This window comes from Mus musculus, chromosome 17 (genome assembly GCF_000001635.26).
Source record: "Mus musculus strain C57BL/6J chromosome 17, GRCm38.p6 C57BL/6J".
Classification (NCBI taxonomy): domain Eukaryota; kingdom Metazoa; phylum Chordata; class Mammalia; order Rodentia; family Muridae; genus Mus; species Mus musculus.
In genome coordinates this window covers 86,950,100-86,964,130 of record NC_000083.6, presented here as the reverse complement: position 1 = coordinate 86,964,130, position 14,031 = coordinate 86,950,100, and the positions used below count along the sequence as shown (strand labels likewise).

Genomic DNA, 14,031 nt, shown 5'->3' with positions numbered 1-14,031 from the left:
AGATATAGGTGTAATGTGGCCCCTGCCATCCACTCCCCCCCCCCCCCAAACCCTGTAGCCACGTCTACTAGTGTTCCCAGATGTTTCCCCTACAGGGGTTTCGGGCAGTAAGGGAAGAGGCAGCTGGAAGGTCAAGAAGGGCGCTCAGGGGACTGAAAAGTGTGGGAGACGGGGCGAAGGGGGAGATAGGAATGGGGTGGGAGTTGCTGCGAGGGGTGGGGTGACCAGAGGCACAGCTTGGGGGGGGGGGTGAAGCCGCCAGGCAGAGGGCACGGCGGGGGAGGGGAGCACGCTCAGGGGAGGCAAGCCAGGGGGCTCAGCCAAAGTTGCTCCAAAGTTCCCAGCCGGGGATCAGCCCCTTAGTCAGCAGGGCAGAGGCGTACCTGCGTAGTGGTCGAAGACAGTGGGCACGTACTCCTCGGGGAAGGCGTCGTTGGCATAGCTCATGAGCAGGCACGTCTTGCCCACCGCCCCGTCGCCGACCACCACGCACTTCAGCATCAGCGCGCCGGGCCCGTGAGCCATGCTGCGGCCGGCCGGCCTCGGGGCATGGTCCCCCCGGAGCCCCCGCCCTGGCCCCGGGCTCAGCCCCAGCCCGCTTGGGGGGTCCGCCGTCGCCGCCGCTCGGCGCAGCAGGGCCGCCCTCCCGGCCCCATGCAGCGGTTCCCCTGACCGGAGGAGAAGGTGCGGCGGGCCCGGGGCGCAGCCGCCGCCGCTTCGATCTCTGCCCCGCTCCCCGCCCTGGCCCGGCTCGCCGCGCCCGCCTGCTGGCCCCGCCGCTCGGCGCCCGAACCCGCTCCCCGGCCCGGCCTCCCCAGGAGGATCCGCCGGATCATAAGACCGTCCGGCCCCAGGGGAGTCGGCAACTTTGGGGAGGGCGGCGGAGGGGAGGGGCCAGGCGGCTCTGCCCGCCCCGCGCCGCTCCGGCCCCCGCCCTCCTGGGCCGGTGAAGGGGGGTGGGGGAGGGCGGTCCGGGCGGCTCCGGAGTGCGGCGCGCCCCGCGCCCGCGCCCGCCGTGCGCTCCTGCCGCTCACCCAAGCTTGACTCCCTGGGAGTCGGGCGCGGAGGCCGAGGAGGAGGCGCCCTGTATCCGGGAGGATGGGGGCTGGGGGAGGGGCTCTTGGGCAGCCGCTAGGAAGGAGCCCAGGGCTCCTCGCGAAAGTGCGGCCAAAGCCCGGAAGCGTCCGCAGGCCCCGGTGCCCGGAGGAGACGTGAAGGCCTTTCGGGGAATCACGACGACTTCCACGGTGACGCAATTCTGCAACATTATACAGATGTGTATATTTAAATTCTGCCTGGAAGGCAGGAGCCATCTCGTCGGCCTGCAAGTGCTCCACGCAACTAGAAATCAGGAACAGCGGCCAAGAGGGTTATAAATATAATTAATAACAATAATTAGAAAGGTGTGCGGAGGCTGGGAGGGTGGTGGGTCTCGGAACTGGAAAACTGAGACTTCTGGCTTATTGCTTGCTCCTCAGCATCACTACCCCACGCTTTTCGCAGCACGAGCTTGAGTCATTTTCTATGAAATCGGTGACTAAGAGATGCAGCATATTGCACCCCCAACCAGCCACAAAGGGGCGAGCCCTTGTCAGGAGACCACAGATGTTATTTGTGCTCCCCCTGGAGGCGACATCGTCCGAGGCTTCCTTTCGCTTCCAAGCGTCTCTCCAAAAGTATTCAATTGTGATCCCTGAGGTATGATGTAGCCTCGCGCTCTGAGACTTGGCCAGTGATTCAGGACCAACCCTGCGCCTCTGTCTGGCAAGTCCGGAAACACTTGTCTGGCCAGGGCCAGTTAGTTGTGTGGCCGAGTGCTGCTTTAAATGTACGGTCTTGGTTCGAAGGCTCACTCTGCGCTGACTGACCCCACACCGCAGCCTACCCCCAAGCTTGCTGACAGGGAAGTCCTTTCCTCTCACCAATTCATAGTGGTAGAAAATGCTGTGTTGAGAGGTGCGTGGGTCACTCATACCCTTGCCCCCGGGATTTAGGTGGGGGAAACTGGGACCAGTGAAGTGGTTACCAAAAGGTTCCCTGTCACTCCCGGTGTTCAAGGGCCACCTGGGGAGATGCCTACTGTGATGCCCTCATTTCACTTCCACGAACCCTGGACGCCAGTTTTCAAGTCATAATCCTGATTTCAATTCGACCAGGAAGATTTCAAATAGTATTTAACGTTCCTTGTGAACGTAGGGGAACATCTCTCCATACCCTGTCCATTGCATTCGAGTGGAGGTACTTGCATTGACTACACTAATAAATCTGAAAGTTACTTCATACATTCTGAAAGGTTAGGAAAGGCACCACACTATCTTGAAGTCAGGTCTTGACACTTTCCCGTGAAGGAGAAGAGAGCAAGGTTTGCTGCTTGCATCACCATTAGCTCTGGCTGTGTTTGCGAAGACTAGTATTCTGAAAGGAGGAAATGTGGAAAGGTTAAAGAGCTGTAGGAGCCAGCTCTGCCGGAAAGCTGAACTTGGTCCAAGCACCACAAGTTAGTAGCATGGCTGGCTGCCTTTCTCTAGGCCTGTTTTCTGCTTTAAAAAAAAAAAAAAATGTGAGCTCATCTTACAGGGACCCCGGGTCCTGGATGGCTTGTGAGAAGCTCTGAGACTCTCAGAGTACACTCCGAGTTGGGGACTGATGTGGGATGAATCATGTGGTGGTGACTTCATTGGCGACAGTGACCTCATTCCCTTGGCCCACAGTGATGCCAGACAGACTGCCAAGAATATTAGAGCTCTGGGGACAGTCACACCTGGTGGATGTGGGGGCGGGGCGGGCCCACTCTAGAACACTGCCTTGACAGTCCATGCACTCTTCAACTGGAATAGTTAGACCTCTGCAAGACCCTCAGTTTCCCATGGGCAAAAAAGAGAATGCCCAAGTGGTAAAACAGAACAAAACCAAAAACAGTTCTCAAATGTCAAGGACTCGGGCACAGGAAACAACTTTGTTTCTGGGCATCCCAGAGGCCTCTGCTCTTTTCCTTTTGTTTGAACTGTGAACACTGAAACAGACACAGGTCTGTGTGAGAACAGTGAGCCCGTCTAGGCCGCCTTCTCTTTTTCCTCTACTCCTTCCTTCCTCCTCCTCATTCAATATTCCACTTAACAAGCATGAATTGAGGTCGACTAGAAGCCAGGCTTTCTTCCTGGGCAGGGGACATCGAGCTGGCAAGTCACAGTCACTAGAGGGGGAGCGGGAAGGAGCTGATGGGAAAACAGATAGTTGCTACATAATGTAATCAGTACTGTGGGAGGGAATAAAGAACAGACTTCTGGAGGAGCCGGGGAGGCAGCAGCGCATAGCTGTGGGTGTGCTGTGGAAGGATTTGCAAAGTTACGGTATGATTGGCCTGGGGCTCTGAGGTCATAGGAAGAGGCCTGGGGAAAGCAGACAGTGCATGCTGGCCGAGGAAGGGCAGCGCAGAACTTCTCGGGCATTCGGATCATCTGAAGTGGACAGGTTATTTGTCAAACCTTATCCCGCTGGGCTGCGTACATTCAGAGAACGTATCTCCATCTCGATAGCAAGAGACAAAGGCATCATGTAGGTGAGCAGAGGTCCTAAAAGCAAGGGCATGGTGAACAAGGGAGTGATTGGCCGCGTGCTGCTGTGTGCGGTACCTGTGTGTCACTCAGTACTTGGTGGTCAGCGATGGAGATAATCTTACTTTATTTCTGAAATGACTCTGCAAGATAAGACTCGTGGACTCGTAGACAGCTATTAGTCCATCTGCCTAGGTCAGCACCATTTGCCTCACGTCTGCCATCAGGCGCTTTGACTGGAGGCTTTCCTCTTACACATCCTGCCTGAGTCCCCACCCCCCTTTTAAGTTTGTGACCCTCCTGTCCCTGAGTCCTTACTGGCTCCTTCAGATGGGCAGATTGAACTATTTCAGCTCTCCTTTTTGCCGAATGAGTTGAAGTTAGTTTTTAGCCTCTGATAACCAAAGGAATTCTGACTCTTATCGTGTTCGCATGATAGCCAAGGTAAGAAACACACAAAGACAGTCAGAACCTTGCTCAGTCTCCCAGCTGAGTAGCAGGGCTAGGGTTTGAAAGGTGCGCTTCCAAGCTCATGCTACTTGCTGTGTGTTCCATGACAAAACAGCAAAGATAGCAGATAAGGAAAATGACAGATCTCGGCCTGTCACTTGAGGCCACTCAGGGCCTAGGGTATGGGTTTGGAGACTAGAGCTAAGGTCAGGCAGAGTTGGGGAGAGAGTGTGTAAGAGCAAGCAATGGATTGCCATGAGCATGAAGAAGAGAGTGAGGCTCAAGAATGGTCACATGACAGTATCCATGGAGTTTGGTAACAGCCTGAGGAGGGTTTACATCTTCTGTTTGCCACTCTGACCAGCAGGTTTTCCTTGACTAATTAAACTAAAGCCTTAGACTTCATCTGATAATTTAAATTCACTTCATCCTTAAGCCAGTCAGGGTAGCCAGTGAAATGCTGGGTGGCTTTTACCTAACACTGGGGCTATACTCCATTCATAAAACCATCATCGTGAGAAGGGGTTGGGACCCTTTGGATGTCTTCAGCCTTTACTTCCGAGGCCCAGCCTTCATTCTGACTAGATTCTGTAATTCTGACGTGATAGACAGCAGTTAAGAAGGAGAATCTCTGCCGGAGAGGCATCCATCACATCTTGGTTGCTGCTCAGCCGAGTCCCTAGGTCTTCCGAAGGTGCAGTGGAAATGACAGCTTCAATGGGAGATGTGTGTGTCAGGTCCAGTGTGGAGGTAGACAAGATGGAGCCCAGGCTCACTCCAAACCTCTGTGGTGTCTCCCTTCCCTCCCTGAAGCTCATTCTGAGAAGTGATCAATAAGGAAGTAAAACGATTGTCTCCTTCCACACTGTCCCTGTCTTCAGATGGAGCCACATAAGCACGGAGGTGTCTCCTGCCACCCGCACTCTACTGACAAGTCACAGCCTCTGGCCACGTATCAGACCTGTGCTTCCCCTTCCTACACACTCTTGCCTTCCCGTCTGCATCCCTTTTTCTGGTAACATACATTGTACCGAATTTTGAGCTGAGGTACTAATGGCTTAAACATGGTGTCGAGTTCTTAAAAGTCGTTGGACCTTAATGAGCAAATCTAATAAAATCACCTCACTTGGCTTTCATTTCCAAATGAATGTAACTAGATTCCCCTTTCCAGTTTAGCACCTCCCAGAAATTCAGGCTATACCCCGTACCAAGCTCATGTGTCCTTAGGGACTTTTTTTGTTTTCAGTCTTCTGCCTTCCACTCTGCCTAAGCATAGGAAAGCAGTCATTGTGACCTGTGTTATCAACCATCCACTGCTCAGCTGGAGGAGAGGGCTGGACATATTATTATATAATATTATAATTCCTTGGAGATTGCTGGAAATATAATTTGGAAATTGTTCCCTTCCATAAACTTCAAAGAAAGATGGGTCACAAATTTGCCTGAGAAATGAAATCAGTATTTTATCCCATGCTTCAGTACTGAGAGTGCAGTAATTGAGTTTCTGGCTCAGAAGTGACAGATACTTGAGGTATGTAGATATAGGTGGTGGCAATGACATATACCAGCCCAACTCATCTGTCCCTATTCTGTCACAGTGGATGTTTTGGTCAGTGAACTTCAGAAACACATTTTGAATGTTAAGCAGCTTCTAGTTCAGTGGATCTCAACCTGTGGGTTGCAACACCTTTGGGGGTCAAATTTCAGATATCCTGCCTATCAAATATTTATATTACGATTCATAACAGTAGCAAAATTTCAGGCATGAAGTAGCAATGAAAATAATTTTATGGTTCGGGCTCACCACAACATGAGCCACTGTATTACAGGGTCCGCAGCGTTAGGAAGTTAGTGAAACTTGGGTTAACTATAGGCCCCACCCCCTGGAGGCCCAGCTTCAGTGGTGGCTACGTAAGGCAGTTCCTGACATGGGAAGTGGCACCTCAGAGCGGGCGGTGGTTGTGGATGTGGTTGGCATGCTTACGTTCCTGGTTCAAAGTGACAGGTGTACACACAGACTGTGGACAGCCGGGGGACAGCGACGGTGCTGGGAGTGGTTTTCCTACCGGAAAAGCTCTGAGGTGTGTGCTGGACATCACGTCGATCTTCAACAGTTCCTCTAGTCTCTCTGCTACCCCGTATGCTCTCTCTGGCTCACTTGGGAGTCTCCACACCTTTTTTTTTGTTTGTTTGTTTAATCAGCCATGGTTTCTGTGGCTTGGAACCAGCCTCCTGAGAAGGGGCATCGGGCAAGCAGATAACCCCACTGAATGTCCCTCATGTAAGCAATGTAGCCTTATCCACTTCTACCATAGCAAGCAACAGAACCGGACTGTTCTTAATGTAAGTAACTTGAAAATGGCACCAATTGCATAAAACTGTTGTTTCTCAAATACTAAACTGTATGTAGTCCAGGGTCAAGTTCCTGGAGAAAGGGACAGAGTAGTGTAAGCCCTGCTGCCTCCCTAACTTTCTATAGGAGGGGCCCCTTGTCCCCTGGTCTGTTACTGACTACCAAGTTGCCTATGTGGACTGTCAGCAAAGGACAAAGGTTCACAATAATCCAGGAGATGTTTGGGTTTCAACCAAGCCAGTGTAGTGACTTCAAGAGTCCAAGGAATTCAATGGCAGCTTCAGTAGATCGGTTATATATAGCTCTAGTGTCAATGTGACTTTAGAGATTTCCCCAACAAGGTTTAGAAACAAGCCTCGGAAGGAGCAAGTTCACTATAAACACTGCTGGGTAAAAGAAATCTGTATTTTTAAATAACAAAATTCAGGTGTCCAGCAAGACAAACTGAAAGAACTCAGTGGGGAAACCCCCACTCAGCTCCCGATTCAGCGTGCACCCAAGAATCACGAATAGAACACAACACCTTGATGTAACAAGAAGAGGTTTTTTAATGGCGGAGCTCCGGGTCGAAACGTATCTCACATAACAGGAGACAGTGGATTCGACCACGAGGCTTGGAAGCTAGGGGTTTTTATAGAAAAGGAGTGGGGCTGGGGGAGGAATTGGCACGGTTTCACATGATTGGTCCATTTAAACATCAGCAGTCTGTAATGTTTAACTTAGGTCAGAGGGGTGGGAGCTAGGGAGGCGATGGGCTTGCCCGGGCATGTCCTGGTCTGTTCTGCTATGTTCTCAGCCCCAGGTTTCAAAGCTCAGAAACAACTCTTTGGGCTATTTAACATACATTACATGAATTACAGTTTTATTTCCTTTCAAAACAAACAAACAAAACACCAAAAAACAAAAACAAAAAAAAAAACTGTTTCCGAATGTTATAAGGGACGGCACTTACATGTGGGTGGGACGCTGCAGCCACCACAGGAAACGCACAGTTAACAGAAACAAACCAGGAATGGCAACACAGGCAATTAGCAGACAAGCTTGCAATGTGCACAAAGATCTAAAGGAAAGCATGAACGTAATGAGGAGGAAAATAGAAAAGTTATTTTTAGAACCACATAGAGGTTTTAGACCTGAAGTGTTCACTACTTGAAGGGAGTAATTCACTGGACATTGAAAAGAAAACAACAGTTGACACTGGAGACTTAGCAATAGAAACCCCCCAAACTAAAGAACATGCACACAGAGAAACACACACGTGTGTGCATGCACACACATGCACACATACCTCACACATGGCAACATTAAATGATTTTATGTGTACATAAGTTTGGAATCTAAAAAGGGGGTAATGATTTCAAGTCATTCCAGTTTTATGAAAATTATTAATCAAGAATTTCCACATATGCAAAGCAAGAGAAACCACAAAGTTTCATACAAGCACATCATACAAGCACTTCATAGTGGAATCACTAAAAATCGATAATACAAAGAAAAAATGGGAGAGCAAAAAGGAAAAAAAAAAAAAAAAGAACAAGAACCAACTTCTCGTCTGCAAACCTGAGTCCGTGTAAGAGAATCTTTATAACGTTGAAAAGAAGGAAAGGAAAGCACCATGATTTAAATTCCACAGTCAGCAAAAGCCACCCTCCAAAGTGCAAGGCAAAAGTAACTTGTTTTTTCAGATAACAAAAGGCTTAAATATTTCTAATTAAAATTGTGTTATTGCTTTTCATGTGTATGGGTGTTCTGCCTATATCTATGTCTGTGTACCACTTTCAGGTCTGCTACCCAAGGAAGCCAGAAGCAGGCATCAGATTCCCTGGGACTGAGAATTGAAGCTGGGTCCTCTGGAAGAGCAGACAATGTCTAAACGGAGCCATCTATCTGAGTTTGTAACCAGATGAAAAGTCAGATCTATACAATGAAATTAAGAGCCCAAAGGTGGTAAAATATGTAAGCAAATATATGACACTTTTCTTTGTCATTAAAACAATTTTACGAGGTAAATGACTATCTAAACCAAAATAAAAGATTTTGTGTGGTGTATAACATCTACAGAAATAAAATTATGATAAAAATAACACACCAAAAGAAAAACAGAAACAGAAGCACATTTTCATAAAGTATCCTATATTGTGCATTAAGTAACATTTGGCAGTTTGAATGAGAATGGTCCCCACTGGTCATATGTTTGAATACTTTGTCCCCAGAAGGTAGAAGTGTTTGAGAAGGATTAGTAGGTGTGGCTGAAAGTATAACAAAGTAAAAACAAAATTCTAGGCCTTTAGGCCCAGGCTTGGGAATGTGGCCTTTGTAAAGGTATGCTAATCATAAAACATAAAAATCATAGCAACATTCCTCCACCCACCTGCTTCCTGGGTTCAAAGAGTGCTCATTCAAAGAAAGTCACCCTGACCATTACCAGAACCTGCAATGCAAATGTGCTATTGTTAGGGGCTCTTAGAAGCTGTCTTGAGAGTTAACAATTACCAGGTATTCCTTGTGACTCTTGTAATTTTGCACTTCCTTGTGACTCTTAACTGGTATCTTTAGTATCTTCCAACAACGCCCTCCCCACTTCCTTGAGTTGTGGTTTCTTCCTTTAAATACCCCCTTACCCAGCTACTCGGGGCGCCACAGTCCTCTACCCCTGCGTGGTGTATGACCGTGGGCCCAAGAGCGCTCTTGAATAAAAATCCTCTTGCAGTTTGCAACAAGACCGTTTCTTGTGGGTGATTTTGGGGTGTCGCCTCTCCTGAGTCAGAACGTGGGAGAGTCCTCACGTTGTGGGTCTTTCATGGCCTTGTTGGAGGTGGTGTGTAACCTAGGTGGGCTTTGAGGCTTTAAGAACCTCTGCTTCACCCACAGTGACTTCACCCACAATACACTTCACCTTGAGTGACTTCATTCACAATGCACTTCACCCACAATGCACTTCATCCGCAGTACACACCGTTCCCACTCATCTCTGGCTTCTGCTCCTCCACTCTGCCATCATGAATCCTAGCCCTCTGGAACCATAAGCCCCCAATACACGCCTGTCTACAAGCTGCCTTGGTGTCGTGTTTTATCACATTGGTAGACAAGTAATGGAGACAGCACAGTGTGATTTGAGTGTTGCCTCCATCAGTCTATTCTTGATTTTAAAAGAAAAGGTGCTACATTGGCCGATTTATAAAGAGCAGCGTGCACTGCTCATATGAATATCTTGGGAAGCTCAGGATCAAGACATGGCAGACTTCACTGTTTGGAAAGGGACAGTCTCTGCCACCAAGACAATGTCACTGCATCCGCTCTGGGGGAACAGAAGGGCAAAAAGAGAATGGGAAAAGGTGGGGTGTATATGAACCCACAGACCTTATAAGAGCACCTGCTGCGGCCACATGTTCTTTGCCCTTCAAAATCACGTCATGTATAATAGCACATGTCTAAGAACAACAAGGGACAATTCAAGGCGACTGGCGTATTGTCCATAAATAGGGACATAGACATGTGAACCTTTGTGTTTCAGGACCTGAGTGAGGCTTGGTAAAGTGGATTCTGGTTTCCTAAGATATAGGAAGCAAACAAATGCCCGACTAGGAGCACGCCCAGTGCAACCCCCTCCTGCAGAGCATCCTCAGCACACCATCAGCTTCTCCTCAGTCCTGTCTACTTCCCTGACACCATCTTGGTCTCTCCCACGTCCAGGTGTCCTGGCCCCACAGGTCAGAGGTGGCTGGATATTGCTGGTATCAGGCTGCACAGTATGGGAAGATTTTTAACTAAGTGTGGGGACTTCTAGAAGGTTGCATAGATCCAAAGCTAACTTACAGCTTATAACATCCCACATTTCATGGCTAAACAGGGTGTACAAGTACTAAGATGATTTTGCCTTGCTTGGTTAAACCGCTCCCTTAGGGAAGTTATCACAAGCCTGTGTTTGGCTCCCTCTGACCTCCTGATTTAGTTTCTGGAGGTCTTATGTAGGGGACTTTGGGACACAGTTGCAGAAAGACCACTCTGGTTGGCCTTATCCTTTACTTGAGTATAGGTTAGAATGGTGACAACCTTACAGTTACCACTTTGAGTAGAACAGTCTCAGAGGCTGCCCAGACAGATCCATATAACTCCCTCATACTCTACAAATTCTCTTGGAGCTCTGTGCTCCAGCAATCTAGGCTGTGTAAGAGGAGCCCTGCATGGGTAGGCCACTGTGTCCCTCTCCCTGTGCCCCATTACGTTAGATCCTCTCTCATTCTGACAAAGGGCTGAAACCCCCCAAGGCTGTTGGCAATTTATAGGGGGCACTATGTCTTCACCAGCCAGCTATTCATGTGTGTACTCCGTGACATGCTGACCTCCATGGGAAGCAAAGAAATGAGGAAAGAAAAGGGGAGGGGGCTGGAGAGATGACTTAGCGGTTAAGAGCACTGGCTGCTCTTCCAGAGGTTCTGAGTTCAATTCCCAGCAACCACATGGTGGCTCACAACCATCAATAATGGGATCTAATGCCCTCTTCTGGTGTGTCTGAAGAGAGTGACTTGACCATGTACTCACAGGAGAGGGGGGGGGGAAGGGGAAGGAAGGGGAAGGGAGGAAGGGAGGAAGGAAGGAAGGAAGGAAGGAAGGAAGGAAGGAAGGAAGGAAGGAAGGAAGGAAGAAAAGGGGAAATAGTGAAATAGCTCCGCTCACACTACCTGAAGAGATCCTGGACGTGCTTGGGACAATGTGGAAAAGACATTTATATTCTCTTCCTTGCAAACCAGAACTCTCCCTGTGAAGAAGGTTGAGCTGTGTCTCTGAAAAGACACATGAGGAGAGTGAATTTGGTGACAGAGCAGTGCCACCTAAGGCTGTGGGCTAATAACAGGTGTGGCTGCCATGTGTCTCTGAGGCTAAATACTTGTGTTCCTTCCCGACGCCATTCTCAGCTTGCAGACTAGACTCTCAGGAGTGCCCTAGAGACTTCCTCATGACCCAGGTCCACTTCCCCACAGGTGGTTAGAGGAGTCTGGTTCTGTGAGGGTCAGAGGGAGGGACCTTGGGGCCGAGGCCAGGGAAGCTATGCTTTGCAATATCAAACTCACACAGCACTCTCCAAAGCTTGTTCAAAGTTTGCTTTTTTTAAATTTTTTTTTTCAGTTCCTTGTGAGGGTGGCAGACTACTCATCAGCATCTCTCTTTTACAGATGGGACATCTGACCCTGCGCTGTCACGACACAATCTACAGTCACCTAGAAAGAGGCAACTCAATTACCAATCCTCAGATGGTTTTTAGAAGAAGCTAAGTTGTGGATTCTTAATGTAAATTATTTTAGCAGAAATGTTTCCTGTCCTTGGCTGGCTCACTCTTCCCTTTTCTGCATGGCCCCTACAGGCATTTCACTTCCTGCAGCCTGGATCAGAGCTTGCTTAGCCGCTGGGCTGAAGTCTCCAAGACTTTTCAGACTCTTTCTCTCCAGGAGTGGACTTTTACTTCCGGATCTAATGAGTGTGCTCTCCTACTTTCCCTCCTCCCAGCTTGCTCCTGAGAGAGAACACCATGGCATGTGGTTCCTGCTGTTCCCCAGCCACACCTGCAGCCTAGCTGCTCTCCCCTGTGAGGCCTGCATCCAAGTGTCAAATCTGATAGTTTGTAGCTCTCTTCCCCTCTCATTCCTGATAGCTTGTTTCTCATTCCTGGCCTCATCTGTATACACCACCTAACTGCTTTATCACCTTCTGCCTCTGCCACTACCTGGGGGGAATCTTCCTAGACCAGTGTTTGGGCAAATTATAATCCTGTTTGGAAGCCACAGGGTCTGTCACTCAACTGAAACCTCTAGCTGTGTTGTCTGTGTTTCACCTTTCCCTGTCTCCTTTCTCACCTTGAGTGGCAGATACCTTTCCACACATTGTAGCCAGAGGCCTTTCTGGGCGGCTCAAGTCACTCCTAAAAACTGGGTCTTCCAAGAGGGTAGTGAGGAATAGCCTAATGTGAGTAGCCTATGCTGTCACCTGAAGCTGTGACGTCCCAATCCATGCTGCTGTTATGTCTGGATCAGTGGCCCTGCAGCAGCATCAAGAGTCTGTGTTAATGTTTGTGGCTCCTGACCCACCCACCAAAGGCCATGTGGATACCCCTGGTCTGGACTGCTTGCCTAGACCATGTTGATGTCCCAAGACTGCATAGACCTGCCCCTGCCCCTGCCCCTCGTCTGGGCAGTGCAGAAGAGCCCGGCCCTGATGGCATGGGTGCAGGAGATTTGACCAACTCAGCCACCACCCGGGTCTAGATCCAGGGCTTTGAGATGGCCCACCCCAACATCTACCCCATCTATGATCTGCTGGAGCGAATGCAGACGCTGCTGGTTCCACAGATCCAAAGCTGCAGGATCTCCATGACACGGGGCAACAACAGAATATCATCCAAGAGGAGTCCTGGGGAGGATCCAGTGTGAGTTTGGAAGCACAGCACAATGACTTGACTAATGACTCATTACAACGAACGTTTGCAGTGAAGCAAAAGAGTGTACTGTGGGCGCACCACAACTTCCATTCGAGATGGTTTTTGTTATTATTATTATTTATATTTCTTTGTGTTTTCTTTTGAGGGAGGGGAGGTTGCAAGTGCAGAGAGCAGATATGGGGGGACAGAGAGATGAATAGAATTGGGGTGCATGATGTGAAAGTCACGAAGAACCAATGGAAAGTTGAGAGAGAGAGAGAGAGAGAGAGAGAGAGAGAGAGAGAGAGAGAGAATTGGGTCTCTATGAAGTCTTGACCATTCCTATCAATTTGGATACATTCTCAATTGTGACTTCTACCCATGTCCTATCTTTTCCAGATGACTTACTCCAAATTAAGGCACTGTGCTGGATCCCCTGAAACCTCATTTTGGGGGATAGGGGTCTGAGTGTCTGTCTCTAAAGGTCTGCGCATCCTTCCATTTACACTCCTCCTCTTGCCTCCCCCAGTTGTATTTTACTGCCAACACCCAAACTTTTGAAACCACGCGCTTGAAGGCTGAGCTGTCTGCAGGGCCGCACACTAACAGAACCTGGGATGGGCTTGGGTGGGGACTGAGCCTAGGGCCCTTCATCCATGCAGCTCTATGACATTGCGGGGGCACAGCCCTCTGGTCTGGGATTTCCAGCTTACAAATTGAGTCTCCCATCACACCAAGGCTTTGGGAACCAGAGCTGGCATCTGCTCTATTGCCTGTTCTGTTACCTATCCCTGCACAGTGGCTCGCACAGTGGCTCACACACTGCTCAGCCAGTATTTGCTGAAAGACAGAGAAGGGGATGCCCCCCACCATGTATTTAATTCTGAAACCACCCCCAAAGAATTTCCTAAATTTCTTCACCTACTTCTTGGGCCCTACATGTTGCCCCATGCTTCAAGCCCTGGGAAACCCCCTTCCTTTTGTTACTTGGCAATCCCTAAGTGTCTGGACACTGGAGGCTGGTCCTGCTTCCCTTTTGAAGGGGTAGAAAGACCATGCCATGGGCATCTGACCTCAGGCATGCTTACAGGCACAGCCGGGATGAAGGACGGTTGCTTCAGGACCTGGGTGAGGTTCCTGGCTTCCTCTTCGGTGCAGATTTCCTCACTCTCCTAGGATGGACACGGCTTCCCGTGGGTGAGGGCCTAAAGAAAAAGAGACTTCCAAGCTTAGACTTCCTCCTAGGACCTTTCCCATAGCCA

The 14,031-nt window shown here is 49.3% G+C and overlaps 2 protein-coding genes across 2 annotated transcripts in view; both read right to left on the bottom strand.

Moving 5' to 3' along the window:
• The window catches only part of Rhoq (ras homolog family member Q), a 36,959-nt gene extending 35,939 nt beyond the window's left edge, over nt 1–1,020 (bottom strand). Inside the window, exon 1 of the mRNA NM_145491.2 lies at nt 384–1,020. Within this exon, the coding sequence (NP_663466.2) occupies nt 384–525 (142 nt within the window). The 5' untranslated portion in view covers nt 526–1,020. The remainder of the gene's footprint in view (nt 1–383) is intronic.
• LOC115488765 (hapless 2-like) lies at nt 585–13,720 on the bottom strand. Its single transcript, XM_030250169.1, has 3 exons — nt 13,695–13,720; nt 6,071–6,153; nt 585–1,258 (listed from the first exon to the last, which is right to left on the bottom strand). Exons 1-3 carry the CDS (start codon nt 13,718–13,720, stop codon nt 585–587), a joined length of 783 nt encoding a protein of 260 aa, XP_030106029.1.
• Between the last annotated feature and the right edge of the window lie 311 nt (nt 13,721–14,031).